General features: G+C 37.3%; 1 protein-coding gene across 1 annotated transcript; it reads right to left on the bottom strand.

Annotated features, from left to right (window-relative positions):
- Positions 1 to 556: 556 nt before the first annotated feature.
- LOC147634195 (uncharacterized) lies at positions 557 to 4,447 on the bottom strand. The gene is made up of 3 exons (XM_086805352.1): positions 3,350 to 4,447; positions 3,146 to 3,235; positions 557 to 2,491 (listed from the first exon to the last, which is right to left on the bottom strand). Exons 1-3 carry the CDS (start codon positions 4,013 to 4,015, stop codon positions 905 to 907), a joined length of 2,343 nt encoding a protein of 780 aa, XP_086661478.1. The 5' UTR covers positions 4,016 to 4,447; the 3' UTR covers positions 557 to 904.
- Between the last annotated feature and the right edge of the window lie 9,746 nt (positions 4,448 to 14,193).

Below are 14,193 nucleotides of genomic sequence, written 5' to 3'. Positions count from 1 at the left end.
CAAGTATGGAAGATTCCTGTGCCATTCTACCCTTTTTTAGGCAGACATTTCTTGAGACTCCCTTGGTGTTATTTCTTACCTCCTTGTGAACTACAGGTTCTTGTGTCCACCCTGCTTTTTGAGGGTGCAGGTTTGTGTGTCTATTACATTGTTTCTACAATGTGTGCTCAGACAACTCTGTTGTGGATATGATAAGCCAGAATGTCGAAGTTTTGAATAGTACCTCTTCAAGTGTTGAGGCAGCACGCTAGGTGAGGTTACCTATTGCTTGCCCTCGTTGTAGTGCACGCAAGTTTGTGTGGCTTCTCTGTTTGTGGAGAGGGTTCTTGGGGTCTGCTCTCTGGCTGCTTTGGCCCCCTTTACCATTTGAGATCTTGGTGCACTTCCTTGAAACTACCACCTTTAGAAGAAATCTTTGAGCCACCACAAAAAAATCTAAGCATGTTAACATATCAAACAAGAAAACTAAGCTGGACCTGCCATACTACTCGGCTTTTTATTTTGAGCCACTACCAGCCCAAAAGAATCAACTACAGGCTACATTGTCCAAGTTAAATTACTCAAGATTTTGAGGTTCTTTGAGAAACGATCAAAATTCATAAAGCGAATGTTTATGAGGTGAATTGCTCAGTAATAAACCTCTTTGATACTATCTCCTACAAACTTTTAACAGCTGTACAAAAAACAAAAGAATCAAACCTCCAAATGCATGCTAGGCTGCATTAAGTTCTCCTTGCACAGATGAAAAAGCATGAGACTAAAGACCCTCGCCACCTTTCAGTCAAGCCTGCTGCCCCTCTAACTTTGCTTCTAGAAGCTTTGCTTTCAGACTATTATCCCTTAAACCTCTTGACATCTCACTTGAAACTTTACTCCTGGGATCTGGAGACGACTAGTAAGGGTTTTACTGTCGAGTTGGACTGGACATCATGTTTGAACGCTGATGCATAGGACCAGATAGTGTGTTTGCATGCAAACAATTATTTTCTGATATTTGATGCCGCCAGTCAGATGTACCCCCAGATTTTGCACTCTCTTCATAGAGACGACCAGAACTTCCACCTCCTGCTCTGGTAATGCTTTCAGAATGGCCTTGTACATTCCTTCCCATCACTTTTGGACTGAAAGAGATAACGCCTTGTGAGTCTTCATGGCCACTTTGCCATGACTTGATGCTTTCCTCTCTTTCTTCTTTCAAAACTTGTTGCTGCTCTTGACTCCACTCCCTCATTTCACCTCCTTCGATACTGCGTTCTATCCATTGAGAGTCCTGTGAGTAATCCCAATGCGCATCCCTCTCTACCCTGACTTCTCCACTTCCTTCTGAATCGATTTGGTTTTTCCTTAGTCGCTCAAGTCCTTGAGATCTTCCAGCTAGCAGTTGGTTTGATTTGTCCCCAGTTGAACCTTTTTGATCTGTGGACCTCCTTCCCTTGTATTCAAGTTCATGCTGTTGGAAAGCTTGTTGTTCCCATTGACTGCTTCCAGGTCTCACAAAATATTCATTGTTCAGCTCAATTGAGTGCAGATCATCATCATCTTCTGTACTACCCTCATCCAGACCACCCCTCAAAGCACTTAGCTTCACTTGAAGGTCACGAACTGAATCCACAGAATTTCTACCTGGAATTAGAACTCTGTGTTTGTTTGGATTTGGGTGGAAGGAGTCAGCCAGATTCCCACCAATGATTGCATCTAGAGAGCGCATGCTTAGATCCTGCCTTGAAACACCTGAAACAAACTTGGAATCACCAGCTCTTTTCGCTTTGAGAAAACCCTCCAGCTCATTTCTGAGCTTATCCAGCGCTGTGTTCTTTTCTTCCAATTCCAACTTCGCCTCCATTAGCTTCATCTGGACCCTTTCCTCTCTCCAAATCTCAGCCATCTGAAGCATCTTCCGTTCCTCTTCCACTTCTTCCCTTACTTTAACAGACTCGCGTTTCAGCTGCTCTACTCTCGCTTTGTCCTCGCCTCTCTCTCTAGCCAATTCATCACACACATCTTCCATTAGTTCTCGAGCTTTTCTTTCCCTCTCAAGGTCTTGCAAAGCTTTTCCCAAACTTCTCTTGACATCCCAAAGATCTCTTGCTACCTTCTTGTGAATCACTTGAAGCTTTTTTTTGGACTTTCTTTCAACTTCCAGTTCCTGCCTAATGGACTGAACAGCTACCCTGACATTTTCCTCCTGTTGTTCCCGCCACAAAGCCCCCTCTTCTACTATTCTTTTGCTTATGATCCGAACTTCTTTGTGATGGGCCTTTTCATTCAGCAAGAGCTCTTGCAACTGAGAGCGAGCTTGATCTAGCTCAACTCGCAGCGCACCCACTAAAGACATGCTAGATGCATGTTGCTCCTCTAAACTCCACACGCGATTAAGCACCTTCAAATATTCACTTGTAGTTGTAGGTCCACAACCCAGATTACTTGAAATACCTTTGATGCCAAGCACCGAATTTCTAGGAGTAGCAGAGGCTCTGCCATCAGCATCAATCTGAACATGCGATGAACATATCCTAGAATCAGGAAAAGGTGAAATTAAAGTGGCAACAATAGCAGATAACACTAATTCCATTCAAAACCCAAATACAATAGATGCAGATAAGACAAAAACTTTGACCTCATACATCTCATGGATCCAGTCACACACACCAACATTTATGTCCTCTTCAGTTATAGTTGTATGATTAGTTCCTATCATTACTCTGAGGAAGAACACAACCCAGAGATAACTGAAGCAGGCAGAAATGTCTAACTGGCCAGCCCCCTGACTTCATGCTTCAAGCACTCCCCTCTAAAACCCCATGGTAAGAACCAAGGCACCCCCAACCTACACGAGTGATTCCTAAAACCTTCCACCTCACAAGAAGGGGGAAAGTACTCTTACATTATGTTCTTCAGAGCTTATCTTGAGGTGCAAGCCGGTGCAACTCATCGAATTCAAAGTCCAAACTACATATGTCCCTGGGGGCAACGCACATAGTCAATTAGGGCAGATAACTAAATCACTTCTGTATGAGCTTGAAAGTTTGATGGGCCTCTCCTCTAGGCGACGTTTGGCAGTCAGTTCACAGTCTAGCACAGATTTTTCCAGGGAATGCACAAGAAATAGCTGTAATGCAGGTGAAATCGCCAGTAATATCTCTACCTTGGGAGCGTCTGTGATAGTCATTTTCTGTACCCTGTTTCTCTCCATGAGTCTGTCATGACTAGGTTGCTTTTTCCCACCCTCTCGAAACTGCAAAACATATGCACCAATTAGAGATACTGCTTACTGTAGGAAAAAAGATATAAAAAAGGGCAAACAGTCAGTTAGTGAAATATGATACGCAACCATGCAGCCAGGCCATACCTTGGTCTTCTGCGTTAATGCCCTTCTCTGTGATCCCTTGCTGGCGCGGCTGGATGCAGGTGAGAGGAATTGACCGTGCAGCATTAATCCCTTGCTAGTGGGACTAGCGTTGTTATTGATGTGATGTGGTTCTTGCTGCTGCTGTTGCTGCTCATTATCTCGGATCTTGTTCGTTCCACCTCTAAAGAAGGGCAGCTCCTGAAGTTCCCAGAGACAGGCAGCTAGCTTGCGGGCGGAGACAGGGACACGCCGATGATGATGCTGTTGCTGCTGCTGCTCCTCAATGATAATCATGGCATCAGGCATGGGACTGTCATACACCTTCCAGCTTGGCACAGGGGTGCTGGGGCCGCCTCTTCGGCCAACAAGAAACGCACGCTTCAGGCGAAAGCCTGATGATGAACTCGCCATAGGAGAGCTAGCTGCAGAGGAGGCTCTAGCTGGCTTTCTCCTCAGCTTCTTTAGGGTTCTCCTGTGACTGTCTGCTGGTATGACCATGGCCATGGCAGGGGCATCACCATTCTCGCCTTCTTGGTCTTCCTCGTCTACTTCTTCTTCTTCCATGCGTTGGTTTTCCTTCTGAGGCATGATGGAGGGACTGATCGTAAAGCTAGGGTTTTGTCTGGTATGCAGGAGGCCTGATCGACAGAGTGGCGGTAGGTGCATTTCACAGCTCCTTCTGTGGTGTTCCGGATCTCCGATTTTTTTTATTTTTTGTAAAGCTTAACAGGCGGCTATCTCGCCTGCTTGTTGCTGGAAAGTCAGCCACCATCGCCTTGCTTTCAAAAATGGAATACTGTGAAAGCCCCACGCATATGTGGTTGCAACCTCGCATGCAAAGTGGCGCACGTGCGCTCTATCCGCCATAGCCACAGCTCCGCAAGCTTTTTGCTTCGGGGCAAACGCAGAAAGTGACCAACCCATAAAACATAAAAATTATCACATAATATAAACCATGTTACCACATAACTACCAAGTGTCCCTCTCCCATATCATCTGTTTTTTCCCTCTCCAAAGGAGGAACACACACTCTCTTTCACCCCTCCTAGGGAAAGGTGGAGGGCCACAACCCAACACTTGTCCTAGAAGGAGAAGGGCGTCGTCGCCTGAACTGTCCCCCCAGTGTCAGAAATAAATTTTTTTTCTAACCAGTGAAAAAAAGGATGACCTTCAAGGCCAACCGGTTGTTATTGAAAACTTGCATAGATTAATCGGTTTTATAACTAAAACTTCAAAAATTTGAATCTTTAAATTCAAGGCTAGGCAAAATTATAACCGGTTTTTCTCAATTTCAGCCGTGAAAATTACACTAAAGGACGGTTTTTTTCTTACACTGGTCCCCCCCTCCCCCTCACCGCCCTCTTCGATATGATACTGACTAGTGGGTAGACCCGTGCTTCACACATCTTTTGAGACCTTCAAATTCAAATTCTACCCAACTTCCCCAAACCTCCTCCTCCCCTTCTCGAACCTCCAAATTTTTACCACGTGGCAGCTTTGTGAAACTCTTCCTTTATATAATATATATAGAGAAGAGATGAGCTTCCAATTCACGAAGAGAGTTTCAGTCCATCAATAGAAAAACAAAAAATAAAAATAAAAGGGTTAGCATTTACCCTCCGAAAAAAGTGCTAAAAACCATTTTTTTAACCAATCAAATTAAGATCAATTAGCTTTCCTTGAGAATTTATTCTAAATTTTGATTTTACCACTAAAGTACTACTAAAATGTATTCACTCCTCAAAAATCAGGTCGATGAGAATCCTTAGCCAGATTTCTTTAATTCTCGCGTGTAAAAATACACTATTATTTCATTTTTTCAAGCACGCACCCCCCTCTCAATCAACTATCTGGTTAAAACATCTCACCCACCCAGCCGATGTGTAGGGGATTTAGGATTTGGTGGTACTAAATCGCTAGTTCTAGTGTTCCCCCTTCTAACCTAATTATCACCAAAAGTCTTTACATAGTGATATGGAAATGGCTTATTGTGGGATAGCCCAAGGTCAAAATAATTATTTCATGGTAATTGTGCAAGATCCTCTTTATGTTGCTCAAGTATTTGTTCAAATTATGTTTACATAAATTTTTCATGGTCATTTTAGAAACACGATTAATATTATGTTGTAAACACCATGTTTTCCTCCCTAGAGAGAAATGTCAAAGTTGAATGTTTTTGAATAGAGTGTGTCACCACTTGAACAAAAAGTTACGTGACAAAAGTTGCTGCCATTTTTGTTTATAGTGTATTAGGTTTGCCTTTAGACTATGTAATAGTTATATTGTGTTAGGTTTGCCTTTAAACTATGTGAATAGCCAAAGCCTAACCCTTCCCATGATTACCAGTTTTTATAATCCAACATGTTTATGCCTATGATTAAAAATAGCCTAACGTTATCCACAATGTTCATTGTCAATAGACTCTATGTTCAAACTTGTGCTTTCATTCATTTTCAATTTTTGTCAAGTTGTTGCAAATTGAGCATGTGAACTTTGTGGTTGGCCATTCTCTCTTTGGCATGTTAGAGCTTATGTAGTTAACATCCTAAACTACAATCAAGTGTTTAATTAAAGATGAAAATAGGGAGGAAGGATAAGAATGCACTTACATTGGCTTGGTCCCCTTCACATGACAAAGTTCATTTAGTTTTCTTATTCAAAATAGGTCATTGACAAAGTTTATTTAGTTTTCTTATTCAAAATAGGTCATGGAAGTTCATTTAGTTTTCTTATTCAAAATAGGTCATGGAAGTCCATGTAATTGATACTTTAGTGATGATCTTTTTTTCCATGTTCTCTATTTTATCTATCAATGCAAAATAGATCATGCAAGTCCATGTAATCGATAATACTTTGGTGATGATCTTTTTTTCCATGTTCTCTATTTTATCTATCAATGCAAAATAGATCATGCAAGTCCATGTAATCGATAATACTTTGGTGATAATGTTTTTTTCTCAATTTTCATAATGTCTATTTATCTATTATCAATGCTCTCATGATCATCCATGGTCTTTAACTCACTATTCTTGCTAATGCTTTTGATTTTTGTCTATTTTCAAAGCCATATACTTACACATGGCCTCAACCTATAAATTTGGTTAATTTTTAAGAAAAAACAATAAAAAGAAAAGTTAACGCATCCCTTGGGTCCATGATCAATTGTGCCATGATTTCAATCATCATGACTTCCCATGAATATCTATTAAAAATTTATCATTATGGAATTAACTAAACTCATATGTGTTGTACAACATCCATGAGTTATTAGGTTTTTCATTTAGACTGACTGTTTTTAACTACTTGACGTTTTATAAATGTGTGAAAATTTAAGCATTGAACTAGGCATACACATATATACATATACACATGCTCATACACATGCATACACATATATACATATACACATGCTCATATACCATGAGCATGTACAACTTGTTTATGCATGCAAGTGAGTTTGGGATTAGTGCAAGGGGTCATTAGCTTGTTTGTGTATACAAGTGAGTTTGGATCAATGCAAGGGGGCATCAACTTGCTTATGCAAATAATATTATAGATGGAGAGACCATGAATGTATATACGCATGTATGCATGCACATGCACGAACTTCAAGGAAACCTTTATGCAGCAATAAAAAAAGGAACTACCTAGGAGGCAAAGCAAAGGTACTCAAAACATTGAAAAGTTGAGATGACTTGTTTCCATGACCTACTTGATGATGTTTAGGCTATCGTAGACACCACAAATAAGCTAATGGAGCTCAAAGTCAATCCCAACAAATCTTAGGTAGATAATCTTTATTTTTGACAAAACAATAAAAGGATCTATGAAAAGATGGAGTCTGGGGATTACATGCATTCCAATGCTATCGAATCTTTAAAAAAGCAAGAAAGCCGAAGTACAAAAAGAAGATCCTAGAGGATGACATGTTGAGAGTCTCTAGCCAACCAAAACTTAGATTGGGAATTAAAGTCTTTCACGGGTTTGTTCAGCCATGGTTTGTACCTCTAGAGCCCTTGTATGAGTTGTAACATCAACATTCGAGAAGGTATCTTCTAGCTCACTATTCTCATCTTTTTGTGTGTCATTAAAAAATATGAGCAAGTTTGAATGCCCAAGCATATTAATGAATCCATGTTGAGCATAAAGAAAAAATTTAGGCACTTGATTTTCTTACTAATTTAATCAAAATTTTGTGCAAAAGTCTCTCTATAATGTTCACACCATCATTAATGTCACACTCTCATGTACTTTCCATTCTGAAGGCAATTGTTTTTATAGAGCAACCTAGCTATACAAGCAATCAAGTAATCTTGGCTCTTTATTTATCTTTGGTGATGAGGCTTGTATTGTGGCCATCCTATGTTAATTTTATATTTGATCAACTTCTTACTTGTCTCCAAGGTGGATCATGGGCAAGACGTTAGGGTACAATAAGGGAAGCTCATCCTCTAATGTGTTTTCCTTTATTTTGTCATTTCTTTAACCATAATTAGGCAAAGTACAAGAGGAGTGTGAAGGATAGAGTTAAAGTGTGTGCGTGTGTTTGAGTGTGGGAGTGAGTGTATATGTGTAGATGTGTAGTGTCCCACCCTATTCTCGAGAGTAGGTACACATAGGTGAAGGAGTGGCTAGCACTTGTATGGATAGGACTACTACCCACCTAACATAGAGAGTAATGTGACATAAATTCCACAACTAGGGAAATTCTCCTTTGATATAAATTGTCTAATGATTTGCATTGATTTGAAAGAGACGGTCACTATAGAATCCATTATCAAAAAAGTAGGTGCACCAATTTATATATATCAGCAAGTTCTTTAACCATAATTAGGCAAAGTATAAGAGGAGTGTGAAGGATAGAGAGTTAAAGTGTGTGTGTGTGTGTGTGTGTGTGTGTGTGTGTGTGTGTGTGTTTGAGTGTGGGAGTGAGTGTATGTGTAGATGTGTAGTGTGCCACCCTATTCTCGAGAGTAGGTACACATAGGTGAAGGAGTGGCTAGCACTTGTATGGATAGGACTACTACCCACCTAACATAGAGAGTAATGTGACATAAATTCCACAACTAGGGAAATTCTCCTTTGATATAAATTGTGTAATGATTTGCATTGATTTGAAATAGGCGGTCACTATAGAATCCATTATCAAAAAGTAGGTGCACCAATTCATATATATCAACAAGTTCTTTAACCATAATTATGCAAAGTACAAGAGGGGGAGATTTTTGTGAAATACACACTTTATGACTTTGATTCTTGAGTTTATTACTATTTACACGAATAGACAATATATTGTTTCAAGGTAGTTTATCCTTTTTCTAAGAAAGACTTGAGATATATTGTCCAATAAATGGCCATACAAGTGTACTAAGAAACATAGCTTCAATAAATGGGTGTACAAGTGTACTAAGAAATGTAGCTTCTACAAACGGTCATACATAGCTTCTACACAAACGGTCATACAAGTGTACTAAGAAATGTAGCTTCTACCACAATATTAGGTGGGTTTAAGTTCAATGGTGTGTCTATGATAAATCTAAAAGGCGCTATTCAATTGTGGGTATTTATTATCTATGAAGGCTAAACCATCAATATATCTAAAATACAATTCATTATTTATCTATGAAGGCTAAATCTATGGAAAAGGAGTTAGTGTATTTATTATCTATGAAGGCTAAACCATCAATATATCTAAAATACAATTCATTATTTATCTATGAAGGCTAAATCATCAATATATCTTAAATATAATTTATAATCCTTATGCATAACACCTTGTGTACGTACAACGTATGTATAAAGGTAATTTCAAAATAGGTAAAGCATAACAACTTCTGTACATACAACATATGTATAATGGTAATTTCAAAATAGGTAAAGTATAAATCACACCATAAATGGGAGAATGAGTAAGTATAAGCAAAATTTCATATATGGGGAACTTTATAAGCAAAAAGTTTAACTTTTGATACTAATAAGAGTTTAAAAACACATAATCATATCAAATGAAATTGAAAAGAAACATAAGTCCCTCTTACGGAGTTTCTAAAACATTAGATTTGAGATTTGAATATTTGCATTCAAACTATTTTTATATTGCTTTGAAAAAATGTTGATACATTAATCCTTCAATATTTGAATAAAATAAGACCTACAATAATTATTTGATTCTTTTGCTTAAGTCTTAAAATGTTTTAATTAATCTTTGTCTTCATGCTTTAGTGAAACAAGGTTTCACTTTAATCCTTTTTCAATCAATTTATCATGTCTTCATGCTTTAGTGAAACAAGGCTTCACTTTAATCCTTTTTTAATCTACTAATCATGCCTTCATGGAGAGGTGTTTGGTTAATCTCATCATGATGAGAAGGTTTAAGTGTGTGGCAATAAGGACTTATGCAGTGGGCTTGTGAGTGGTGTGCGCTTCTCTGATGTTGTTGTGTTAAATGACCTCCATATCTCCCTTGTTTATAGCTTTTTAAGGGAGACATGAAGTCATACCTTCACCCAAGATGCAAAGAGGTATGAATTCATTTTGACACTTGTGTCGGTCGCTCCAGCATAGTAGAATAGTGTGTATCACTAGTCCAAGTCTTTCATCCTTTAGGTGCGAGAAAAATATGAATATACATTTGAAAATAGTGAGAGAACAATGAGGAATAATGTTAGCTATAGCGACTTATATTGAGAAAATATTGTGCATTAGTGAATCATTAGGAAAAGGGAAGGGCTTTCTCTCCCTTTTTCCTAAAACAAGCACTCTCTCTCTTTCTTCAAAATCTTAAAGATCATATTCAAGCAATATTAAATAGATTACCTATTTTTTAAAATTTGATAGTGTCCCTTTCCAAAACAACCCAATCTCATCAAAATCTAAAAATGTAAAAAATAATGATCCATTTGGATAAAAATGTACAATACATTTGATTTGAATCCCAACCTCCTACCCTTTTCCCTTTAATTCCATCATTATAAGGAAGATTCGAGCTTCCGATATTTTGATAGGTAAGGTAAGTTATTTGAAATTTTGCCATCTGGAGCTTAAATTTTTAAAGTTTCTTTTACCCACATATTTCTTAATGCCTTCATAGCATTTTGTAAGTTTTCCCCAAATTATTTTAAATATTTCTGTGTAAACCAATTTCCCTCCTATTTGGAGGGTAAATTTAAACTTATGTCTTTAGTTATTTGTGTTTCTCATCACATCTTGTTATATGATTAAAATATATTTAGAATCATGCAACCTTGTTAGAGAAGATGAATTTGAAGAGATTAAGAAGGATGATGATTGGGGGTGCTTTGATTTTTAAGTGCCATTTTCAAATGAGTTTGAAGTAATTTAGAAGGATAATGAGGGGTGCTTTGCTTTTTAAGTGTCATTTTCAAATGGAACTAAAAGCTCATATTTTCTTTCACTAATATGAGATTAATATTTTTTTTAGAAACAAGCCAAGATCACGGACCAATGATTATTTGGTCTAGAACAACTCAAGAGTGAAAGTGAAGGTATGTTTGATAGTTTTGTTCAAAATTAAAAGAAATGTATTTTACTTAGTAAATGTATTATTTTCATGTGGTTTCTCTGGTCAGACTTTTTTTTTCTTCTTTTTTTGTGCCTTGAATAAAGATTATGATATTTTCTATTGTTGTGTGTATTTTATATTGAATTCATTATTTTCATGGATAGATAATGTATGTTGTTTAAATAAAAGTACATTATTCAGTAAATGCATTTTGTTTGCATGTGATCTTTCACAAAACGTTATTGAAACCTCCGATAGCATTGCCTTTCATTTTCTACTCGATAGAAAACTTGTGTAGGCATGTGTTAATGGTAAGTCATTAAAGAGTGTGTTACTATTGGTATGGGTGGAATAGTGAGTCATGAAAAATGACAACCAGTCATGAGTTGTCGTTTACAACAGGCCATCTTATTTTTTCACTAGTCCTAAATATTGATCAATTTACAATCTTTTGGAGACATTAAAGATTTTTATAACTTCTGCAAAATAAGCATAGTTTCAAACTTCTTTTAAAAAATGTATATATTGCTAATTTAAAGGTGAAAAAATTTCCACTTTTCATGTCAAATAACAAAATGTAAAAAATAGGGCCAATGACAAGATCTAATATTCTTTAAAACTACTAATAATTCATGCATGTCTATGTAATGTATAATACATTCTTTACTTAGAATTACAAAAAATGTGATTTTCCTTCTACAAGAATTTAACTAACTTTATCCCAATCATTGAATTAGAGCATATATTTGATGTTAAGATAAGTAGGTATATGGAGTCCATGGCCATAGAAGAGGCTTATTGAAAGAAAAGATTTCTCTAGATTTAGATAGAAAACCAACGATCCAAATGATCAAATTTTAGACAATAGTAAGTACTATAATTTATAAGTTTACTTTATTTTGATCTATCGGTTCAATTTAGAGTTAGACTTTGCACGAACACAGTTTTTAGTTTAGAACGATTAGATTTTGAGCCATGAAAAAGGCAACAGTTGTCATTTTGAAAAATTAATGAAATTTTAGATTCTGGAATCCACTTTGTTTTCTAAAATTTGATTGTTTGGATCGTTGGATTTCTATCTAAATCTAGAGACATCTTTGCTTTCAATAAACCTCTTCTATGGCCAGTACCTATCTGTCTTAATATCAAAATATGTTTAAATTCAACCATTGGATCACATTTATATACAAAGAATTTTTTTTAAAAGACAATGCACTAGCTCCATGTAAGAGATTTTCATCAAATTATATTGGGTCTAAAAGTAACGTCAAGTTTATCACCTATCAGTTTGTGGATAGCACGTTACGTACAACACAGTCTAGAAACGTGTAATGATACAAAACTTCATGCTCAAGGGAAAGTGTGATCTAGAGATGCTTAAACAAAGCAAAAAAAATAAAGAAAAGTGGAATTCATCAACGTGGACATGCTTAATTTGCATGATATATAAATTCTTGCGCATGGATTTGAGTTAAAAAATTCTAGACACTTGTGCCAGATCACAATTGATATGTTAAAGCAAAAGGTCCGATGACTCTCCTAGTTGATTGGAAGAGTTTCTTCTCCTTTGTAATTTATCACATTTTCTAAATTGAAGAAGAGAACTCTTTTTTCAATTGAGAATATTGGATGTTGTTGAGTTTAGAGTAAAATGTAAGTTATGTTTTATGCATTCTTTTTTCACAAAAGTAGTGGTTTGAAAGTGTGTCTTTTGTCCCCATAAATTTGAAAAAAGGTACATTTTGGGTTTTTGTTTTTCAAAAATGGAGTCGAGTTGTCGTTTGCATAGTTTTGTTGTCATTTTTCATGACTCGCTATTGTGGATGCCTGGTAAGGGTGATCACTTTTGTTCACTCTCAAGGGAAATAGGACATCTACCACCACTGCAAGGGGCAAGGTCACGGGCAGGGTAGCTCGATCGAGATAATTAGAGCACTCACAATGTGTCCCAAGAGCTTGTTTGTTGGCAATAAGCCCAACTTGTAGTCCCTAGCCTTTTCAATTGTTTTGCATAAGATACCTTTTAGTCTAAGATCAAAGATGAAATCCACCACTAAATGCCATAAGAAGTGATGTCATCCCAGAAATGTATCAAGTTACATTGACCTCTCATGGCTATATAAGTACTATGTACGAGTTCATTTGTATCAATGCAATCAAGTCTATTTTCATTATTTTCCCCCTGAAATTTTAACATGGTATCAGAGCATAGGAGACTTCTATTTTGGAGCTTTCTAGACTAGACTTCTATTTTGGAATTTTAAGCTTGGAGCTTTCTAGCTACTCGCTAGCCATTTCCATTCATCATTTTTTCTTGGAGCTTTCTATTCCATTTCCATTCATCATCTTTTTTAGAGCTTTTCCCTTTTGGAGCACGCATCAACCCCCCTAACCACTACTCATTGTTTATAGCTTCTGTTGTTAACAACAAGCAAGCTCCCATCGTAGCATTCATAGTACGCTTATAGTTGCTTCTGTTAACAACATGCTTTGCTTAGAGGGGGCTAAGTGTTATCATCGTAGCATGGAGCCGATTGTGCTTTGTAACTCGGCAAGCTCAACAACATCTACAATAAGAGCACAATGACATCATGCTGAAGAAGCTAGCAGTCAGGCTTGGAGTGGTCGGGAGCACCAGTGGTGCTAGCAAGTAGCGCACCATCGAGGATGCACTGATAATGTCTCACCTATGTTCTGCCTCATCATCTGCTGCTCTCCTTAATGCTGGCCACTTACTGTCCACACTAGCACATGTAGGCGCACTGTGCCCGCCATCTGCTCTCAGCTCCATTCCAACTTGCAGTCCTCTATTTGTAATCTCAGGTCTGGCTACCAATTGTGCAACCCACCACGTAGCTCACATTAAGCCTTAGGGTAAGGCTTGATAAAGCTTTATTATAAGGCTTAATAAAAGCCTTATTTTAAAAAGGCTTGCATTTGAGCCTACATCAAAGTAGAAGAAGAGCTTGGCAACATTTGCAAAAATCATTTAAAAAAAGAGGTTTAATTTTTATTCTGGGTTTTTTTAAAATTATATTTGAGGCTTTTCTCCAAATTGGTCATTTTGTGTGAGATTTTATGCCAATTGGAATTAGTCATGGCATCTACCCTAATCATGGCTACCAACGCAAAGTCTCACAATAAATTCAATGGCCAAGGTTTTCACACTTACCAGACCAAAGTCAATCCAGCAAAAGGGGAAGGCAATGTGTCCACTAGAGCTGTCATAGCCACAAATCAAGCACGTGATGCATAAGCCCTAGGCATCATTATCACTGCATTAGATGATAATTATATTCATTTACATTGATGATTGTGACAC

Source organism: Cibotium barometz, chromosome 11, assembly GCF_041138505.1.
Source record: "Cibotium barometz isolate CiBa-2024 chromosome 11, ASM4113850v1, whole genome shotgun sequence".
NCBI lineage: Eukaryota > Viridiplantae > Streptophyta > Polypodiopsida > Cyatheales > Cibotiaceae > Cibotium > Cibotium barometz.
This window is presented reverse-complemented; position numbering and strand designations above follow the sequence as displayed.